Consider the following 23,014-nt stretch of genomic DNA (forward strand, 5'->3'; position numbering starts at 1 on the left):
AAATTGTTTAATTCTAAAGCGTATTGTTCCTGTATCATATCGGAGCCCAAGTATCTATATCAATATGTATTGGATTGTCTTGAAAGGGAAAGATACGTCTTCAAATCGTAGCCTGTCTGTGAGCCCCTCTGTAGGTGGTCTGAGTGTGGGTTGATGCGAGGAGTTCTATACACCTATCACTGAGTCACACAGTATGACTAATTCTCTGTGAGTCAACGTGACTGTCTTTGGCCAACACTACATTGTCTCTCTCTCGCTCTCTATAGCTCTCACTCTCGCTCTCTCTCCCTGTGTGTGTGTGTGTCTAGCCCCTGTGGTGTGTGTGTGTGTGTGTGTGTGTGTGTGTGTGTGTGTGTGTGTGTGTGTGTGTGTGTGTGTGTGTGTGTGTGTGTGTGTGTGTAGCCCCTGTGGTGGTGTAATCCTAGGAAGAGCTGTCAGTTGAATACCCCATCTGTTCCTCACACATGGTGTTCAGGGAGACAGAAATGAGTATCTTTCTCTCAATTCTCTCCATCTTTCTTTTTCCTCTTGTCTTTTTTCTCATTGACTCCTTCACTGTTTGTTCTATTCCACTTTTTTCTGTCTCTAATTATTTTTTTACCTCCTCCCCTCCCTCTTCTTTATTCGTATCTCAGCTTTACTATTAGTCATTATCAGCTTCTACTTTACCTGCACACACACACACACACTTTGCACTACTGCACGTGCCAGCTCCCCATGCTGGTTACTATAGCAACCCCTTGTGGGCACCTTGCCGGAAGTCTGAGTGTGTTTTCTGCTCCTCCATCTCAAGCAGACATATCCTCCTCTACGTGTGTATTTGGACAGTGAGGCTAAAATGTTACATTTGGCTCTATACTCCAGCATTTTGAATTTCTGATCAAATGTTTCATTCGAGGTGACAGTACACAATGTCACCTTTTTTTTGTGTGTGTGGGGGGGGTATTTTCATACATATCTGCTTAACCGTTTAGAAGTCAAAGTACTTTATTGTTGCAGTACCCCCCAGTTCAAGCTGTCATGTGCACTAGCAAAGTGAAATGCCTTTCTTGCAAGCTCTAAACCTAATAATGCAGTAATCAATCACAAAATAGCAAAAATAGACTATGGCTTTCCTCCTGATCAACGAACAGTTGACATGTCGAGCCAGGAGATGTTCTCTGTCCATCTGTCTCTCCCTCCCTAGTTCCTCTCTACCTCCTCCTTAGCAATATTTCAATTTGTCTACTCTTTTTCTCCTCCTGTTCCAATTTCTATCACTCATCTTCCCCCCCCTCTACATGTATCCCTCTCTTCCACTCCTCTTCTTCTCCCTCTTCCTCCATGTTCCCGAGTGCCTCAGATAGAACTGAATGGATTACCTTTCCTAGTGGGGTCAAGTCGCACACACACTGACACACACGCACATACTGCAGCTACCTCTGGGAGCTCTCCTGTGTAAGTGGTATAGCTGGACTCAGTCCAGGATTAAGTGGAGGGTGTGAAGTGCACAGTAGACTATCCTCAGGCAGAGGCACACTCAGCTAACGAGTCAGGAGTGTGCTTACATGAGTTTCTGTGATTTTTTTTTGTTTGTGTGTGTGTGTGTGTGTGTGTGTGTGTGTGTGTGTGTGTGTGTGTGTGTGTGTGTGTGTGTGTGTGTGTGTGTGTGTGTAATCTGATTTTCAGTGTGAGAGTGGATAAAGTAATATGGTTGAGTGAAAGGGTCTCTCTCTCCCTGTCACACCATCTCACCTCTCACTGTTCCTAATACACTATAGAACACACTGTAGAGTCCATCTCACCTCTCACTGTTACTAATACACTATAGAACACACTGTAGAGTCCATCTCACCTCTCACTGTTAATAATACACTATAGAACACACTGTAGAGTCCATCTCACCTCTCACTGTTACTAATACACTATAGAACACACTTTAGAGTACATCTCACCTCCCACTGTTACTAATACACTATAGAACACACTGTAGAGTCCATCTCACCTCTCACTGTTACTAATACACTATAGAACACACTTTAGAGTCCATCTCAACTCTCACTGATACTAATACACTATAGAACACACTTTAGAGTCCATCTCACCTCTCACTGTTACTAATACACTATAGAACACTCTGTAGAGTCCATCTCACCGCTCACTGTTACTAATACACTATAGAACACACTGTAGAGTCCATCTGACCTCTCACTGTTACTAATACACTATAGAACACACTGTAGAGTCCATCTCACCTCTCACTGTTACTAATACACTATAGAACACACTGTAGAGTCCATCTCACCTCTCACTGTTACTAATACACTATAGAACACACTTTAGAGTCCACCTCACCTCTCACTGTTACTAATACACTATAGAACACACTGTAGAGTCCATCTCACCTCTCACTGTTACTAATACACTATAGAACACACTTTCCATCTCACCTCTCACTGTTAGAACACACTAGTCCATCATCTCAACTCCCACTGTTACTAATACACTATAGAACACACTTTAGAGTCCATCTCACCTCTCACTGTTACTAATACACTACAGAACACACTGTAGAGTCCACCTCACCTCTCACTGTTACTAATACACTATAGAACACACTGTAGAGTCCATCTGACCTCTCACTGTTACTAATACACTATAGAACACACTGTAGAGTCCACCTCACCTCTCACTGTTACTAATACACTATAGAACACACTGTAGAGTCCATCTGACCTCTCACTGTTACTAATACACTATAGAACACACTGTAGAGTCCACCTCACCTCTCACTGTTACTAATACACTATAGAACACACTGTAGAGTCCACCTCACCTCTCACTGTTACTAATACACTATAGAACACACTGTAGAGTCCACCTCACCTCTCACTGTTACTAATACACTATAGAACACACTGTAGAGTCCATCTCACCTCTCACTGTTACTAATACACTATAGAACACACTGTAAATCAAATCAAATCAAATCAAATTTTATTTGTCACATACACATGGTTAGCAGATGTTAATGCGAGTGTAGCGAAATGCTTGTGCTTCTAGTTCCGACAATGCAGTAATAACGAACAAGTAATCTAACTAACAATTTAAAAAAAAACTACTGTCTTATACACAGTGTAAGGGGATAAAGAATATGTACATAAGGATATATGAATGAGTGATGGTACAGAGCAGCATAGGCAAGATACAGTAGATGATATCGAGTACAGTATATACATATGAGATGAGTATGTAAACCAAGTGGCATAGTTAAAGTGGCTAGTGATACATGTATTACATAAGGATGCAGTCGATGATATAGAGTACAGTATCTACGTATGCATATGAGATGAATAATGTAGGGTAAGTAACATTATATAAGGTAGCATTGTTTAAAGTGGCTAGTGATATATTTACATCATTTCCCATCAATTCCCATTATTAAAGTGGCTGGAGTAGAGTCAGTGTCATTGACAGTGTGTTGGCAGTAGCCACTCAATGTTAGTGGTGGCTGTTTAACAGTCTGATGGCCTTGAGATAGAAGCTGTTTTTCAGTCTCTCGGTCCCAGCTTTGATGCACCTGTACTGACCTCGCCTTCTGGATGACAGCGGGGTGAACAGGCAGTGGCTCGGGTGGTTGATGTCCTTGATGATCTTTATGGCCTTCCTGTAGCATCGGGTGGTGTAGGTGTCCTGGAGGGCAGGTAGTTTGCCCCCGGTGATGCGTTGTGCAGACCTCACTACCCTCTGGAGAGCCTTACGGTTGAGGGCGGTGCAGTTGCCATACTAGGCGGTGATACAGCCCGCCAGGATGCTCTCGATTGTGCATCTGTAGAAGTTTGTGAGTGCTTTTGGTGACAAGCCGAATTTCTTCAGCCTCCTGAGGTTGAAGAGGCGCTGCTGCGCCTTCCTCACGATGCTGTCTGTGTGAGTGGACCAATTCAGTTTGTCTGTGATGTGTATGCCGAGGAACTTAAAACTTGCTACCCTCTCCACTACTGTTCCATCGATGTGGATGGGGGTGTTCCCTCTGCTGTTTCCTGAAGTCCACAATCATCTCCTTAGTTTTGTTGACGTTGAGTGTGAGGTTATTTTCCTGACACCACACTCCGAGGGCCCTCACCTCCTCCCTGTAGGCCGTCTCGTCGTTGTTGGTAATCAAGCCTACCACTGTTGTGTCGTCCGCAAACTTGATGATTGAGTTGGAGGTGTGCATGGCCACGCAGTCGTGGGTGAACAGGGAGTACAGGAGAGGGCTCAGAACGCACCCTTGTGGGGCCCCAGTGTTGAGGATCAGCGGGGAGGAGATGTTGTTGCCTACCCTCACCACCTGGGGGCGGCCTGTCAGGAAGTCCAGAACCCAGTTGCACAGGGCGGGGTCGAGACCCAGGGTCTCGAGCTTGATGACGAGCTTGGAGGGTACTATGGTGTTGAATGCCGAGCTGTAGTCGATGAACAGCATTCTCACATAGGTATTCCTCTTGTCCAGATGGGTTAGGGCAGTGTGCAGTGTGGTTGAGATTGCATCGTCTGTGGACCTATTTGGGCGGTAAGCAAATTGGAGTGGGTCTAGGGTGTCAGGTAGGGTGGAGGTGATATGGTCCTTGACTAGTCTCTCAAAGCACTTCATGATGACGGATGTGAGTGCTAAGGGGCGGTAGTCGTTAGCTCAGTTACCTTAGCTTTCTTGGGAACAGGAACAATGGTGGCCCTCTTGAAGCATGTGGGAACAGCAGACTGGTATAGGGATTGATTGAATATGTCCGTAAACACACCGGCCAGCTGGTCTGCGCATGCTCTGAGGGCGCGGCTGGGGATGCCGTCTGGGCCTGCAGCCTTGCGAGGGTTAACACGTTTAAGTGTCTTACTCACTTCGGCTGCAGTGAAGGAGAGACCGCATGTTTTCGTTGCAGGCCGTGTCAGTGGCACTGTATTGTCCTCAAAGCGGGCAAAAAGTTATTTAGTCTGCCTGGGAGCAAGACATCCTGGTCCGTGACTGGGCTGGGTTTCTTCCTGTAGTCCGTGATTGACTGTAGACCCTGCCACATGCCTCTTGTGTCTGAGCCGTTGAATTGAGATTCTACTTTGTCTCTGTACTGGCGCTTAGCTTGTTTGATAGCCTTGCAGAGGGAATAGCTGCACTGTTTGTATTCAGTCATGTTACCAGACACCTTGCCCTGATTAAAAGCAGTGGTTCGTGCCTTCAGTTTCACACGAATGCTGCCATCAATCCAAGGTTTCTGGTTAGGGAATGTTTTAATCGTTGCTATGGGAACGACATCTTCAACGCACGTTCTAATGAACTCGCACACCGAATCAGCGTATTCGTCAATGTTGTTGTCTGATGCAATACGAAACATCTCCCAGTCCACGTGATGGAAGCAGTCTTGGAGTGTGGAGTCAGCTTGGTCGGACCAGCGTTGGACAGACCTCAGCGTGGGAGCCTCTGTTTTAGTTTCTGTCTGTAGGCAGGGATCAACAAAATGGAGTCGTGGTCAGCTTTTCCGAAAGGGGGGGCGGGGCAGGGCCTTATATGCGTCGCGGAAGTTAGAGTAACAATGATCCAGGGTCTTTCCACCCCTGGTTGCGCAATCGATATGCTGATAAAATTTAGGAGTCTTGTTTTCAGATTAGCCTTGTTAAAATCCCCAGCTACAATGAATGCAGCCTCCGGATAAATCGTTTCCAGTTTGCAGAGAGTTAAATAAAGTTTGTTCAGAGCCATCGATGTGTCTGCTTGGGGGGATATATACGGCTGTGATTATAATCGAAGAGAATTCTCTTGGTAGATAATGCGGTCTACATTTGATTGTGAGGAATTCTAAATCAGGTGAACAGAAGGATTTGAGTTCCTGTATGTTTCTGTCATCACACCATGTCACGTTAGTCATAAGGCATACGCCCCCGCCCCTCTTCTTACCAGAAAGATGTTCGTTTCTGTCGGCGCGATGCGTGGAGAAACCCGCTGGCTGCACCGCTGGATAGCGTCTCTCCGGTTAGCCATGTTTCCGTGAAGCAGAGAACGTTGCCGTCTCTGATGTCCCTCTGGAATGCTACCCTTGCTCGGATTTCATCAACCTTGTTGTCAAGAGACTGGACATTGGCGAGAAGAATGCTAGGGAGTGGTGCACGATGTGCCCGTCTCCGGAGTCTGACCAGAAGACCGCTTCGTTTCCCTCTTTTTCTGAGTCGTTTTTTGGGTCGCTGCATGTAATCCACTCCGTTACACTGGTTGTAAGGCAGAACACAGGATCCGCATCGCGAAAAACATATTCTTGGTCGTACTGATGGTGAGTTGACGCTGATCTTATATTCAGTAGTTCTTCTTGGCTGTATGTAATGAAACCTAAGATGACCTGGGGTACTAGTGTAAGAAATAACACGTAAAAAAACAAAAAACTGCATAGTTTCCTAGGAACGCGAAGCGAGGCGGCCATCTCTGTCGGCGCCGGAAGTGTAGAGTCCACCTCACCTCTCACTGTTACCAATACACTATAGAACACACTGTAGAGTCCACCTCACCTCTCACTGTTACTAATACACTATAGAACACACTGTAGAGTCCATCTCACCTCTCACTGTTACTAATACACTATAGAACACACTGTAGAGTCCACCTCACCTCTCTCTCTATTATAAACACACACACACTTGCTGCTGTTTGTGTCTTACTCTGTGTGTAACTCAGATGGCAGATGTGTGTGGGTTTTTCTTAAGACAGAATGTAAACTATATATACAAATCTATGTGGAGACCCCTTCAAATGAGTGGATTTGGCTATTTCAGCCACACCCGTCGCTGACAGGTGTATACAATCGAGGGCACAGCCATGCAATCGCATCAACAAACATTGGCAGTAGAATGACCTTACAGAAAAGCTCAGTGACTTTCAACATGGCACCGTCATGGGAAGCCACTTTTCCAACAAAATTTCTGCCCTGCTAAAGCTGTCCTGGTCAAATGTACATGCTGTTATTGTGAAGAGGAAACATCTAAGAACAACAACGGCTCACTACCGAGTTCCAAACTGCTCTGGAAGCAACGTCAGAACAAGAACTGTTGGTTGGGTTTCCATGGCCGAGCAGCCGCACACAAGCCTAAGATCACCATGAACAATACCAAGAACTGGCTAGAGTGGTGTAAAGCTCGCCACCATTGGATTCTGGAGCAGTGGAAACTCGTTCTCTGGAGTGATTAATCATGCTTCACCATAAAGAAGTCCGATGTACGAATCTGGGTTTGGCAGATGCCAGGAGAACGCTACCTGCCCCAATGCATAGTGCCTGTACAGTTTGGTGGAGGAGGAATAATGGTCTGGGGCTGTTTTTCATGGTTAGGACTAGACCCCTTAGTTCCAGTGAAGGGAAATCTTAATTCTACAGCATACAATGACATTCTAGATGATTCTGTGCTTCCAACTTTGTGGCAACAGTTTGGGGAAGGACCTTTCCTGTTTCAGCATGACAATGCCCCTGTGCACCAAGCGAGGTCCCTACAGAAATGGTTGGTTGAGATCGGTGTGGAAGAACTTGACTGGCCTGTACAGGGCCCTGGCCTCAACCCCATCGAACACCTTTGGGATGAATTGGAACGCCGACTGTGAGCCAGGCCTAATCATCCAACATCAGTGCCCGACCTCACTAATGCTCTTGTAGCTTATTGGAAGCAAGTCTCCACAGCAAAGTTACAATATAAAGTGGAAAGCCTTCCCAGAAGAGTGGAGGCTGTTATAGCAGCAAAAGGGGGACCAACTCCATATTAATGCCCATGATTTTGGAATGAGACGTTCGACGAGTAGGTGTCCATATAGTTTTGGTCATGGAGTGTATCTCTCATGATTCAGTGATTATACCTTGTGGAATATTCTGAGATGTGTGTTTCTTGTGTTGAAACATCTGTCAATTTCTGTATCTAAATCAAGTCATCCTCTCTCTGTGTTCCCAGCTGAGACACCCATTGAGGAGTTCACCCCAACACCAGCATTCCCTGCCCTCCAGTACCTGGAGTCTGTCGATGTGGAGGGAGTGGCCTGGAGGGCAGGGCTTAGGACAGGAGACTTCCTCATAGAGGTAACCATATCCCCTCTACTCTCCAACCCCATGGACTACCGCCACTGCCTCTCAGCTCTTTGTCTGACCTCCAGCCATGTGTGCGTGTGTGTGTGTTTGTGCCTTATATGTGCCGCGTGTGCGTGCGGGTTTGTGTCTTCCAGGTGCACGGGGTGAACGTGGTGAAGGTGGGCCATAAGCAAGTGGTGTCTCTGATTAGACAGGGGGGCAACAGCCTGCTGATGAAGGTGGTCTCTGTCACACGCAAACCTGAGTCTGAGGAGGTAGTCCGCAAGAAAGGTGAGCAATGTGTCTACATGAATCCTATTTTGAGTATCTATCACAGGAGGTTGGTGGCACCTAAATTGGGGAGAACGGGCTTGTGGTAATGACTGGAGCAGAATAAGTGGAATGGTTTCAAATACATCAAACACGTGGTTTCCAGGTTATTGATGCCATTCCATTGACTCCGTCCCGGACCATCATTATGAGCTGTTCTCTCCTCAGCAGCCTCCTGTGATGGTATGCAGCCTCCTTCTGGAGTGGACAGGGTGAAAAGTGGGACATCCACTACTGCCTGTCCCTCATTGCAGATGTAATCTCTTCTTCCTCCAGTCCAGTGTGCCATTATTAGCTGCTCCATGTATTTGATCTTTAGCACATAGCCATTTGATTCTTAAATGACAGCTTCTGTATTAGTATGTTGTCATGGAAATGGCAGTTGACACTAGATGTATGGAAGTAGGATCTCTATGTTCCCGTCACCAAGGTGATTTCACCACATTGCCACACTGTAAATTCATGTGGTTTCCATGTCAACGGCATCTCATCATCTCTCTGCAAAACATCTCCCACTCACTCCTGCTACTACAACCTCGGGAAAGTGTGTGTGTCTCTGTGTGTGTCTCTGTGTGTGTCTCCTTGGGTGGGAGAGAGAGAGACAGATAGCTCTGACCTACTTCCATCTGGACAGTAGATAGCAGATTTGTCTTAGTGCGCCCCCCCCGCTCCTCCACACACACACACACACACACACACACACACACACACACACACACACACACACACACACACACACACACACACACACACACACACACACACACACACACAGAGAGATAAATGAAAGAGAGCAGCAGAGTGGTAGCTGTGATATGGAGGTCTTTGAGTAGTCAGTCAGTGATTGGTGATCTGTGAATCGTCTAGTCATTACAAATATATAGTCCTCCTGTCACTAGAAACAGTACACTGGTCCATGTGGAACTGACCATGACAGACCTGCTTTGCTGTTTTTTGCTGTTTTTTAAGGATGATTTTCATATCCAGCATATTCTTTTTTAAGGATGATTTTCATATCCAGCATATTGTTTTTTAACGATGATTTTCATATCCACCATATTGTTTTTTAAGGATGATTTGTATATCCGGCATGTTGTTTTTTAAGGATGATTTGTATATCCGGCATGTTGTTTTTTCCAAGAGCTTCTATTTTTTTGACTAGAAATGTGGAATATTTCTCCTTCTGGTGATGTTTTTGCAGGTGAGTGAACTAATCTGATCCTATACAGTGACAACAATATTAAACCTGAGTATACTGAGCTGATAGCACAGGAGGTTGGTGGCACCGTAATTGGGGGAGGACGGGCTCGTGGTAATGGTTGGAGCTGAATAAGTGGAATGGTATCAAAAACATTAAACACATGATTTCTATGCGTTTGATGCCATTCATTTCGCTCCGTTCCAGCCATTATTATGAACCGTCCTCCCCTCAGCAGCCTCCTGGAGAAATGAGTTGGTTATGAAGAAGTCCCCACATGCTCTCGTCACTCTAGAGGACTCAGGCGTGTACAATGTGTGTTGGGGGATGAGAGGGGGCAATGGACAGGGCAGAGACGGTAGACAGATCTGAGAGATGCAACAACCCCATGGGGTTCTGCTGAGCTGGCTTTGCTCTGCCTGGTGATTCCGTGATGTTCTAAGCTGTTCTAAGCTGTGTTCAATACTCTAACAGGCTGCTCCAAGGGGACCTTCTCTGCAGTTTGTAACTCTGCAGACACTCTCACACACTCTCGCAATCCCCCCCCCTTCTCTATCTCTCTCACACACAAGCCCCTGCGTCAAACCCTGCTAGCGCCATGGTAACCATAGCAACAATGCTGCGTGCTTGAATTAAGCATTGCAATACACTTTCTCTAGCGCTCTCTCTCACTCTCTGTACTTTACATGAATATGCTGACCGGTGATGAAGTGATACTGTATGGACTAGATTAGATCAGATTTCTAGCTGCTCAGTGTAGCAGCGTAGCCAGGCTGTGGTGGCATCCAGATGTTCTGCTGATCTGTTGTTGCTCTCCACAGTGGTGCATTGAGACGGGACTGGCTGGTTGACAGTATGTTGAATGAGGTGTATTGTATTGTGCAGAGACTGGGAGGTATGCTCCTGTATTTTAACATGTTCAGATGATACAGTGTGTTGGGTGGCGGACTGTAGCATAGATTTCATAGGCTGAGCGGTGTATTTTAGCTGTGATCATGTGTAGCTGCACATGCGATGTAGCACAGCGGGAGGTATTGCGCTGTAGTAGTTGACGCTGTGATGGCATGGGCTATCTGTTTTGAGGGATTGTATTGTAGCATGTTAACAGTCAGCTTTTCTCCTGTTATTTGGATGTGGACTGGATAGTATAGTAATAATATGTAGGTGTTTGGTATTGGTTGTGGACTGGTGCAGCACTAATAGTGAGCTGATTTGTAATAGTTAGTAGGCTTTACAAGGTTCCTCCGGGTTTTTGGAGGTTAGAGGAGATGTGTGTATTCGGACTGTTGTGAGTGGTGTGCTGGTAGTGTATCAAGGGATTTCTGAGCTGTGGGATCTACAACTTCTTCCTCTGCCAAGGCCGCATGGCACAATGTACTCCCCACCGAAGTGTTCAGTGGGGTGGTGAGTGTGAGTGTGTCTGTGTGTTTGACGGAGGGAAAGAGAGAGGTACGATGAAGAAGAGTGTGTCTACCCGCAGCCTGAATAAGTCGTCCAGCTTTCCGCAGGCTGACCAGAGAAAGGCTGTGAAGACAGGATGGAGCGTTCGGCTGGGCCACACTCGCAGGGCGCTGAGCAGCAGGGCCAAGGAGCCTTCCTCCTCACCCTCAACATCATCATCTTCACCCTGCCTTTTCTCCACAGCTCCCCCGCCACCCAAAAGAGCCCCCAGCACCACCTTGACGCTGCGCTCCAAGTCCATGACTGCCGAACTGGAGGAACTGGGTGAGTGTGAGAATACAGATGCAAACATTCACACACATATGTCCCCACTCTGTCTCTCTCTGTCTCTCTCTGTCCCCACTCTGTCTCTCTCTGTCTCTCTCTCTCTCTCTCTCTCTCACTTCACCTTTTTCATAAAAATATGCTTTAATCTTGTCTTTCTTCTTAACTTTTGATATTTCCTTTCTCTTTGACTCACTCACTCACTCTCTCTTACACACACACACACCCTGACCCACATTTTCTGTCCTCTCGTTTCCCAAGCTTCCGTCCGGAGGAGGAGAGGAGGTGAGTCTGAGTGGAGACCTGTTGAGGCATCATCATGACCTCTCTGAGCATCACAGCCTGGCACACTATTCAATATGGATGAAGCACCGGCACGGCGTGGGCACTGAGCTCTGAGTCAGTCAGTCAGAACCTGCTCCTCAATCTTAAGGCTCACAAAGATTATAGACTCAGACGCTGTACCCCGTGCCTCTGATCCAGTGGAGGCTGCTGAGGGGAAGACGGCTCATAATGATGGCTTGAGTGGCGCAAATGGAATGGCATCAAACCATGTGTTTGATAGATGTTATACCATTCCACTGATTCTGCTCTAGCCGTTACCACAAGCCCGTCCTCCCCAATTAAGGTGCCACCAACCTCCTGTGCTCTAATCCAACATAGTGAAGGTGTCTTTAGTTGTGTTATGTGCATGGTGTAACTGTCAATTCTAAATATATTTGAACATGTGTAGACCTGCATGGTTGTGTTGATATTGTGTGGCGTTGTGACATTTTCTAGTTTCTAGATGTCTGACAGGGACTAGGAGCTGTGCATTGTGTGCAAACACTCACAATTTGTCATGTAGAAAGTATCTTGGTCCGTACATGCTGTGTAGCTTTATTCAGACTGTGTTGTCCGTGTGATCCCTGTACAGAAAGGCTAGATGAGATGCTAGCGCCCCAGGAGCATTTGACGTTACGTTCCCAGCCCACAGAGGCCGACTACAGAGCTGCTACTGTCAAACAGAGACCTACAGGCAGGAGAATCACATCAGCAGAGATCAGTGTGAGTTCACATAGACACACGTGTGCAGAAACACATTGATGCACACTCTTTCTCTCTCTCCCACGCACGCACACACACACACACACACACACACACACACATTCACACACACAGCCATTCTGGAACAGAGACCTACAAGCTGCAGAATAACATCAGCATATACAGTATATACCCTCCCACATACTCATGTACCATACATGCTGTTTTGTATAAAAAATGCGTCTGAAACCTTTTTGTGAGTGTGTGTGTGTCTGTGTGTGTGTTTCAGTCGCTGTTTGAGAGGCAGGGCATGGCACTACATGGTGGGCTCCACCCAGGGATAGAGAGGGCTCATATGCAGCTGCCTAGAGGGATGTCCAGGACCAAGTCATTCGGTAACACCTTTCACCTTTAGTACAGTACCTAGTCAATAACTTGGCAACTATAGTGCATAATCTCTGTACTACTTTAGACATTCTAACTCTCTCTGTCCTTTGCCCTCTGACCTCTCCAGGTGCGACTGAGGAGGACCGACTGTCGGCTTTGGCTGGAGAACACCGTTTCCCCCGGAGCTCTTCCATGACTGACAGCCTCCGAGACCACTCCCACTCCCACTCCCATTCTATCCCGCCCCCTCCCCAGACTGCCCCCCCTCCTCCCCCTCCCTCTACTACCTGGACACTGGCCCTCCCCCTCCTTCTGCCCCCTCCTCCCCCTGCCAGGGGTCAAGGTCAAGGTCATGATCCTGGAGGTCGTTCCAGCTTCAAGCCCTCCTCCCTGGACCTGGACCGGCCCTACGACCCATCGCACCGCCAGTCCTCCCATCTCGAACGACAGAAGAAGACAAGGTCAATGATTATTCTACAAGACTCCTCCCACTTACCCGTGGAGCCCACCGACATCCCCCGCCCCTCTGCCTCTGCTACACCACCCGAGCGAATTAAAAGGAAAGGACGGGTGATTGACAACCCGTACGCCAATGTGGGCCAGTTTAGTATTGGGTTGTACACGCCCACCAAGCCCCAGCGCAAGAAGAGCCCTCTGGTGAAACAGCTACAGGTCGCTTAAGTTGTTGATTTCTTTATTCTGATTATTAGCTGTTACTGTAGCAAGTGAACAAAGTTTGTTTTGAAGTTGAAGATTCTAATTTCTTGTCATCTCTATCCCTCCAGGTGGAGGACGCTCAGGAGAGAGCCAGCATCGCCTTGGCTGCCGCCCACTCCCGAGAGCCCTCCCCCTCAGGTCGACACCCACACACCCACGGCCACACACACACCAGCCGGGCCGACTACTACCAGCAGCAGCTGATGGTGGAGCGCGAGCGTATGCGTCTCCAGGGAGAGGCCCTGCTACAGGGGAAAGGGCCGTTCGCTGCCGCTATCGCCGGCGCTGTGAAGGACCGAGAGCGCCGTCTAGAGGAACGGAGGAAATCAACAGTCTTCCTGTCGGTGGGGACCATGGAGGGGGGGTCTGGGTCTGTCCCTGAGGCCCCCTCCTACACCACATCTCGCTCCATCGATGAGCGCCTGCTCAGCAGAGAATTTGGCCAGCTGCCACCCCCTGCCCTGGCACTGCGTCCCTCACCTGGTGGCACTACCTTCATCCACCCACTCACAGGGAAGCCCCTGGATCCTAACTCGCCCCTGGCTCTTGCGCTGGCCGCAAGAGAGCGGGCACTTACCTCCCAGACCCAGTCCCCCGCCAGCAGCCCTGAGCCCAGGACTAAACAGGAAAGGGCTGGGGCTGGGGCTGGAAGTCAGGGGGCTTTGCTCTTCATCGACAGCCAGACCAAAGAGCCTCAGGATGGGGATGGGAGTCCGGGGTCGCCCCAGGCTGGTAAACCCCAGTGGGGAGCATCCTCACCCACCTTGCTTCGCCAGGAGATGGAGGGAAGAGTAGAGGAGAGGAAGGAGGAGAGGAGAACGGAGGATAAGAAGAGTTTGTTGATCAGTATCATGGACACATCCCAACAGAAGACGGCTGGACTAATCATGGTCCATGCCACCAGTAACGGCCAGGCAGTGGGGCTGGAACCAGGGCTGGAGAAGACCCCCACCTCCACAACCACCGAGCCCAGTAAACCCTCCCTCAGTCGGGTTCCATCGCCCAGCCCCTCTGCCTCTCAGCCCCAGGCCCAGCCCCAGGCCCAGCACCCCTCCAGCCCAGCCCAGGCTACCTTGGCCCAGGGCAGTTCAGAGGAAGATGTGGAGCCCTACACAGTGAACCTACCTCCAGCCATGCTGTCCTCAAGTGATGAGGAGACCAGAGAGGAGCTGAAGAAGATCGGGGTGCTCCCACCTCCGGATGAGTTCGCCAACGGGTTGTTGGCCAAGGCACAAGCACTGGAACAAGCCCAAGCCCAAGCCCAGGGGACCCCTGTACCCCAGTCTAAATCCGTCACCTCCCCCACAACATCTACCACCCCTACTCCCCTCACCCCTTCCACCACCACCCCAACCCCCAGCCTGTCCCCCACCCAGCCTCAGGGCCCTCCTCTCCAGCCTTCCCCCGGAGGAGCAGTCGTCTCAGGGAAGCCCTCGGACCCGGACCAGCCCCATCCTCCAGCCCTGCTGGCTGAGTCTGGTTCAGCAGCAGACTCTGGTGTGGAAGAGGCAGACACACGCAGCTCCAGTGAAAGAGAGCGAGACCACCACCTGGAGACCACCAGCACCGTGTCCACCGTCTCCAGCATGTCCACTCTGTCCTCGGAGAGTGGTGAGCCCGCCGATACACATACCTCCTATGCCGACGGGCAGACCTTTGTGCTCGACAAGCCACCAGTGCCTCCCAAGCCCAGGCTAAAATCCCACATCGGAGGCAGTAAAGGCCCGGTAACCTTCAGGGACCCGTTGCTAAAGCAGAGCTCTGACAGCGAGCTGTTATCCCAGCAGCAGGCAGCTGCTCTTGCTGCAGCAGCGGCAGGAGGGGCAGGGCTGGGGCATGGAGGCCTTGGGTCTGGAGGCCTGGGGTCAGGCTCTATATCTGGTCTGGTGGGAGGCCCTGGGAGGCCCCGCTACCTCTTCCAGAGGAGGTCCAAGCTGTGGGGGGACCAGATGGAGGCGCGAGGACCCGGGGTGGGGTTAGGGATGGGGAGTCTTGGTAGTCTAGGGGGGTTGGGGCTAGGGATGGGGGGTGAGGAGGGAGGCAAACCATCGGTGATTGGGGAACTGAGTTCCAGACTGCAGCAGCTGAATAAGGATACCAGGTCTCTGGGGGAGGATGAGCCACTGGGGGCATCGCTGGACCCTGGGAGGAAGTCCCCTGTGACAGGCGCCAGGTAAGACAGGAGAGAGGGAGGCTAACTGAACATGGCCAAACCAATCTTAGGCCCTATTCAAGTACTTCTGAGATTCCTTTTTCCCTTCCTTTAAGTAATTAAGAATCTCTTGGGTGGATTAAAGCAAGGCTCCATTAGGCTACACAGCTTTCACATATCCACTCCGCTGTTCAAAAAGCTTCATATTCAGTTTAAAGGTTAAAAGGATTAAAAAACATCTGTAAATATTACATTCTAATTATCACTGCTGGCCTTGTTGTGCATGGTTTGCTCTCTCCCATTATAAAGTATGCCACTGCCACCATACCCCCTGCACAGCAAGTAAGTAAGTAAGAGAGACTGAGGATAGAAGACATGCCCAGCCAATGCTACAATGTTAGCATTAACTTTCCTTAGCAATGCTAGTGCAAACAGGCCCTTTCATTAGCAATCCCCATTCCTCTCTGGTACAGCAGAGATGGTACAGAAAGGTGAGATAATAGATAATAGGATTCGGGTTGAGGTTACGCTTGGACATTTAGCTGTGGAACCGATGGAGTGATTGTACGACACACCATTTTTGGAGGATTCGTTTTTTTCCGTTTTTTTGTTCTTTCATTGTTCTACTGAAAGTCCTTTGTATTCCAACAGAAGTTACAAGGACACGGATGGGAGTAAACTTTAAGTTTATAGCCACTAGGGTAAACCCAAACTCATTGCATTTTCATTTCCTGACCAGCCTATTAACTAACCCCATGGGAATGAAATCATTTACCGATTTTGTTTATTTTATTTCTCAAACCGCCATCAGTTGTTACCTTGTTGGCATGATCCACTTCCTGACGTTTCGACCAATAAAATTAGACATCAGGCTTACCGTACAATAACTAATTAATCACTTCCTGTAGAGGACCATAAAACATGACTAAATGTTATAATTAAGCAATAAGGCACAAGGGTTGTGGTATATGGCAATAAACCACGACTAAGGGCTGTTCTTAGCACGACGCAACGCAGGGTGCCTGGATACAGCCATTAGCCGTGGTATATTGGCCTTATACCATAAACCCCCTTGTGCCTTATTGCTATTAGAAACTGGTTGCCAATGTAATTAGAGCAGTAAAAATACATGTTTTGTCATATCCGTGGTATATGCCTGTCAGCCAATATACCACGGCTGTTAGCCAATCAGCACTCAGGCTTCAAACCACCCAGTTTATAATTCCAAATATAATACATGTATAACCTATGTACTGTATGCATGTAGTACTGGATCTCTCTGACACGCCACCATTATAATGTAATATATATATATATTCAGTAACTGATTTGAGTTTTAAAGATTCTCTCCAATGTACATTACATTCTTTCATTGACAATTCTAGGTCTAGACTGAGTAAACTTCAGATCATCTGAAATAATTAGATGATGTAATCCCATACAGTATAGAGATTATAGACCACCTGAAACATGCTGAGTTCCAAACTGTTTCCATGGTGACAGCACTGGCCTGCTATCAACAGTCACCTTTGTTGTATCTAGTCAGTAAATCAGCTCTAAATCTCACTCAATAAAAAACAGTGTGGTGTGTGTGCATGTGTGTGCATGTGTGTGTGCATGTGTGTGTGCGTATGTGTGCAGGGTTGGTCGGTTGGTGCAAACAAGGTAACACAGGGCCTGGAGGGATGCACTTGCTGAATGCTTCTTCTCATCTCACGCACATACACACTCTCACCTCTGACCTTTAGGCCCTGACCTATGACCCTGCCAGCCCCCCCCCACACACACACACACCCTCCCTCTCTCCTACGTGCAATGCTCAGCTGGAGTGGGTAAAAGTTGCTTCTAACCACTGATAAAGGATCAATTCGTTTTTTTAACACCAAAATGTTTTAATGTTCTGTGTTTAATGTTAATGTTCTGCAGTAGGGGAAACAGCACCAGTGTCTGTCCCACTGTCAGTGTTATATTTTGGGTTGCTGACAGGCGGAGGTGAGGAGCGCCGCGCAACGTGCTATAATCAATTGCAGTACTAGTTCTGCTGTTCTATCACCATGATATCTGAGGCAATAAAACAGTGTTCGTTGTTTGCAGTAATTTCTTCGTTGTTGTAATATCACAAACAGACTTGGCAGTGTCACCATTAAGGATTCCAGCTTTAAATTCGGGTTGGGGCTAGGTTCATCTGATCCTAGATCTGTGGTTAGGGTTAACATATACAGTACCTCAACTCCCTCCTTTAGATTGCTTTCATCTCTCTCATCTTTGCCAGGTCCCATGTTCACTCCCTCCTTCCACTATGGTCTGCTGGCTGCTTACAGGGATAGTACAACCCAAAAACCTTAGTCTGTCAGATACCAAATATACGCGAGACTGCAGACTTCTCCTAATGCATATACAATAGCAGGATCTGCACATATATAACATCATCTACACAATATCATCTACATAAATGGCATAAACTACATGACTTTTAGCTCAACTTTTTAGGTATAAAAACATCTGATATATTTTTGGAGTGAACTATCCCTTTAACGTTCGGAGAGATTGGGCTAAATGAATGATCCTGCCCCCTCCCCTCACCTGACAAATCAACTTCAAGCTCAAGCACATCAGCAGAGTTACAGTGGGATGAAACGTTGCCTGCTGTTGAAATACTGTGCATTCGTTGTTTTTACTAGTTTGGTCTTACTTATTTTAGTATATTAGATCTTATGTTGATCATGATTGTTTATGATGTATGTAGGTGATAGTGGTTATACAGTATCAAATAGCTTAGATGTAGTTAGTGTAAGGCTCAGTTAACCAACCTTATTAGCAGCAATAGTCTTCTTTCAGGAGTCTTCAGATGTATCTCAATAGTCTAAAATGCCTTCCTCTCCTCACCACCTCTCCTTCATCTGTATTGAATTGATCTGAACAGGTGAGCACAACATAGGCGATGGCTTCTTGGAATTCGCTTTCACCTGTCCAGTTCTTTGATATGATGCGGTGACTATGAAGTAAAGAAGGGAAGAGGAAGGCAAGGTGAAGAAAGGAAGTGGTTTTAGGACTATTGAGATGCAGACCTGATGCCTTTGTTTGTCTACTGAGCAGGAGGACCAATTATGACCACCAGTACCACCCTGACCTGGTTGTGGATAGGAACAGTAGTGGCGGCCTGCGAGCTCGCCTCAACTCTCTCTCCATGAAGCTCAGCAATGTTCTCAGATAAGGTGCTGAGGGACACTACTATTATAGCATTCTATAGAGTAGTTATGGTTATTCATGTAGCGTACCAGCAAAGCAAATGTGTTAGTTAGATATTTCACCATGTGTTTGAAGTAAGTATCACATCCCGTCAACTCAACCAGTCCCAGAGCTGGACTCTGACATTACCTACATTCCCTGTGATGTCAGAGGATAGCGTGATGTCATATGTGTCATGTGACAGAGTGTTCTGATTGGCCCACTCCTCCGTCTCAGTTCATTTGACTAATCTTGACCGTATCCAGTCAAAATCAACCTCCCTGCATCGTCCCGCCCCCAACGTCATCTGATACTTCTATTTCTACAGACTTTCTTTCTGTTCAGTTTAAATGAAGGAAAAGCTCAAATTATGCACATCGTTATTCTCTCTCTCTTCCTCCCTCTCTTTTTCACCCACTTCACACAATTGCAGAACTCATTTGCTTGATTTCTGTGATGTGTACACTCACTCGGTGTCGCTCCATACATTTATCACCAGTCCATGTCTGTCTCATTCAAATGTATCCATGCTGCCAAAGGTGCTATATGTACCATTCATTCATCTATTCAATAATGTCCACTCATGCTATGTTGTCATAGCTTTGGCTGGTTCAGAAAATCCTGGTTGTCATTTGTTTGAGTTGGGCTCTTTGGTCTCCTGTTCTTCTCTGATCTTTTATTTAAGTTACATATGTTTCTGTTTGATATCAGTGATTGTGTTGGGGATTTCATTTGTCCACTGACGAGTCATCACACACTATAGTATACACTCTATTATAAACTGGGTGGTTCCAGCCCTGAATTCTGATTGGCTGACCACGGGTATGACAAAACATGTATTTTTACTGCTCTAATTATGTTGGTAACCAGTTTATAATAGCAATAAGGCACCTCAGGGGTTTGTGGTATATAGCCAATATACCACGGCTAAGGACTGTATCAATTCCACGTTGCGTCGTGCCTAAGAACAGCCCTTCGCCGTGGTATATTGGCTAATCTGGCCTTATTGCTTAACTCTACTATACAATACTATGAGTCTCCATAATCTGAGTTTAAACTCACAAACACACAGAGTCAGGAGACTCTTGCCATTCATCCTGTTCCTCATTGTTTTATTTTGTTGTTTTTTCTATTGGTTTGTATTCTTTATCCTTTTATTCAGTGTTTGAGATGTGAATAGTGTGCTCATTTCTCTCTCATGTGGCCTGCTGGACTCATCTGGTTCTGATTTCCTCAACTCTGCTGTCGTTGTCATGTCAAAAACACATAAACACAACCACACACCCACAAACACGGGCACCATTCATCCACACATACTAACACAAACACATACATTGGCTTGACATGGCCAGAGGAGTTGTCTAAAGCAAAGCCAGGTGTGGCTAGCAGGCTATGTCTCATGGACTGATGCTAACATTCTCTCCCATTGCTCTCTCTCTGCTCACCTTGCATGTTCCGCCCCGCTGCTCTGATCTGATTGGTCTAGAACTGACTGTACGCCCAGGAGGGCAAGACGACCGTGTAAGTGCGCATGGAGCTCATGTCATCTCACTCCGCCCATCTCTGTAGCTACCAACCGTCTCACCTCCTAAACCCATACCACACAGCACTCTCCCAACACACACACAAAGACATACACAAATGCACACGCTATCGCAAGTACACATGGATGTTGGTACTCACTGAAAACACCACCCTGTCCTCCACCACTCCCACACACCTCCCTGCCTGTCCCCAAAACCAACCTACTTCTCCATTTCCCCCTAAACTCTTCCACCACGCCTCCTCTCCACCCCTCCCTCCCTCTAACCCCTCACTCTTTACATGAATTCCTACTGTGTTGACTGTTCTCCACCTCTCCACCCCTCCCTCCCCTTAACCCCTCACTCTCTCCAGTCATTCCTGCGGTATTGGCTGTTCTTCACCTCTCCACCCCTCCCTCCCCTTAACCCCTCACTCTCTCCAGTCATTCCTGCGGTATTGGCTGTTCTTCACCTCTTCACCCCTCCCTCCCCTTAACCCCTTAGTCTCTCCAGTCATTCCTGCGGTATTGGCTGTTCTTCACCTCTCCACCCCTCCCTCCCCTTAACCCCTTAGTCTCTCCAGTCATTCCTGTGGTTCTGGCTGTTCTTCACCTCAAAGCCCTCAGGTCTCACACTGTACGGTGCTTTATCTGTGTCAAATACAGACAAATAATCAAACCATTACTATCTAAAGTGATCTAACTGTGTACACAGGGTACAGTCCGGAGTGAGACTCAGGGAAAGCACTGGGATATGGTATAAATACGGTAGTTTGCAGTGTGAGGACTGAGCTAGTGTTGTAGCTTCCATAGCTCTCTCCTTTCTTACCCACAGAGCAGACCATGTTTCTCCCATACAGAGTCCCACCTGTTTCTCCTGTAGAGCTATAAAGACATGACCCATACTCTTACTACATGCATGGTCAGCTTTTTGGACCCAAAATATGCTGACACAAGGAAATCATGTTCACTGCTTTTATTTGTGTGCATGCTTGTGTGTGCGGTCAAAGACATGGCCAGGTTTTGAACAATTATCCTTTAACCCTGGCATTTGTTGGTGTTTACAGTAGGCTTGTATTATGTTCCTCTGACAGGACAGAACCATAAACCCCCTCCACCACATACCCTCATAGCTTCAAATCAGAGCTGTATTTATTGAGGCATAAAAATAAATCATTATTTGATCTCGCAGACATTGATTCCGCTTTGACATGACTTTATTAAAAAAGCACCATTCGCCAGAGTAACCTGTTCTCTGGGCCTGCCGAATGAGTAGAGAAAAGACATGCCCACGTGAAAAATACTACAGTTTACTATAGAATACTATAGTACTTGCTATAGAATTATGTAGTGAACTGTAGTATACAGTAGAATACTATACTACACACTCTAGTATCCTTCGATCATGTAGAATAATATAGTACAGACCACAAAAACACTACAGTAAATACTACAGTAATGTCTGCAAAAACAATAGAGCAATTATTATAGTATGTGCTCCAGTATTTCATTTGCATATCTCAATTCGTGCCACCCAGTGAGAAACCCATAAGTGAGAAATGATAATGTTCCCTTCATAATATAGAAAAGAGCAGAAGCTCTGAACTATCTGTTCAGACCTCAGTCCTACCTACCTACAGGTTATGGAACATTTGCTCTTTGAGTATTTTGTCCAGTAGTTTTCCTAAAGGAGATAGCCACCACTGCTATGTCGAAGATAATAAAACAAAAACACTTAAATACTGTAGTAAATACTACAGTAATGTCTGCAAACTAACTACAGTAAATATTACAGTATATTACAGTCTGCAAAGACACTACAGTAAATACTATACTATATACTACAACAAAAAAATTACTACAGTATTTATTCTATAGTAAACTGTACATACGACAGTGTACTGCAATCATGTCCGCAACACTAGAGTAAGTACTGCAGTATTCAGTATCCACTGTAGTGTTTTTGCGGACCAAGAATGGCCATTGGTGAAACTGCACCAGTTTCCTGGTCCCCGTCTGTGAGGTTTAGAATGGACATCAGAGAAACTGAGCGATGGGAGCCAGGGAAATGCTGATTAGGGCTCTATGTCGGAGTGGACAACTTGATTGGCAATAAGACAGAATTAAGTTTCACTAAAGTAATTTATGAAGGAGAGAGGGAAAGGGAGAAAGGGAGTGAGGGATAGAAAGAGATTGATGAGCAGATACTCTCAGTGATTGCTCTGTCAGAATGAGCTGGATCCACCAAGTGTTGCTTGATCATCTTCCACTAGCTAGACAGTATGCAGCTCGCGTTTCTCTTGCACACCATATGCCAGCAACTGGATAGATCGAACCGAGAGAGAACAGAGAAAGCGACTACAGAGGGTATTGGTAGATAGAACCCATTTCTGCTCTGTCAGATGTTCTGCCATGTTCCGGTTCTGTAACGTTCCAGTTCCTTAGTGTTCCAATTCAACTGTGTTTTCTGCAGTGTTCCTCTCTCCTGACCCCAAGAAAGGTTGGACCATCTTGTATAAGGCCTTTAAGCCATGCACAAACCAACTGAGTAGTTGAAAACAATGAAGCTTTTGATCTTGCTGTGATTTTAACTAGCTTGCTCTCAGTAATGGTCACTAAACCTGCAGCCCCTCAGTGGCTTGATGTTTCAAAGGCTCAACAGATCAAATGGCTCTTTTTACTTGTGTGAAGCT

The 23,014-nt window shown here is 46.9% G+C and overlaps 1 protein-coding gene across 1 annotated transcript in view; it reads left to right on the forward strand.

Moving 5' to 3' along the window:
• Nucleotides 1–23,014, forward strand: part of LOC112245254 (SH3 and multiple ankyrin repeat domains protein 3) — an 81,473-nt gene that overhangs the window by 56,856 nt on the left and 1,603 nt on the right. The window contains exons 5-12 of the mRNA XM_042323214.1: nucleotides 7,924–8,048; nucleotides 8,192–8,327; nucleotides 11,209–11,289; nucleotides 11,551–11,574; nucleotides 12,206–12,336; nucleotides 12,605–12,710; nucleotides 12,830–13,374; nucleotides 13,488–15,592. Of these exons, the coding sequence (XP_042179148.1) occupies nucleotides 7,924–8,048; nucleotides 8,192–8,327; nucleotides 11,209–11,289; nucleotides 11,551–11,574; nucleotides 12,206–12,336; nucleotides 12,605–12,710; nucleotides 12,830–13,374; nucleotides 13,488–15,592 (3,253 nt within the window). The remainder of the gene's footprint in view (nucleotides 1–7,923; nucleotides 8,049–8,191; nucleotides 8,328–11,208; nucleotides 11,290–11,550; nucleotides 11,575–12,205; nucleotides 12,337–12,604; nucleotides 12,711–12,829; nucleotides 13,375–13,487; nucleotides 15,593–23,014) is intronic.

This window comes from Oncorhynchus tshawytscha, linkage group LG06, assembly GCF_018296145.1.
Source record: "Oncorhynchus tshawytscha isolate Ot180627B linkage group LG06, Otsh_v2.0, whole genome shotgun sequence".
Lineage (NCBI taxonomy): Eukaryota > Metazoa > Chordata > Actinopteri > Salmoniformes > Salmonidae > Oncorhynchus > Oncorhynchus tshawytscha.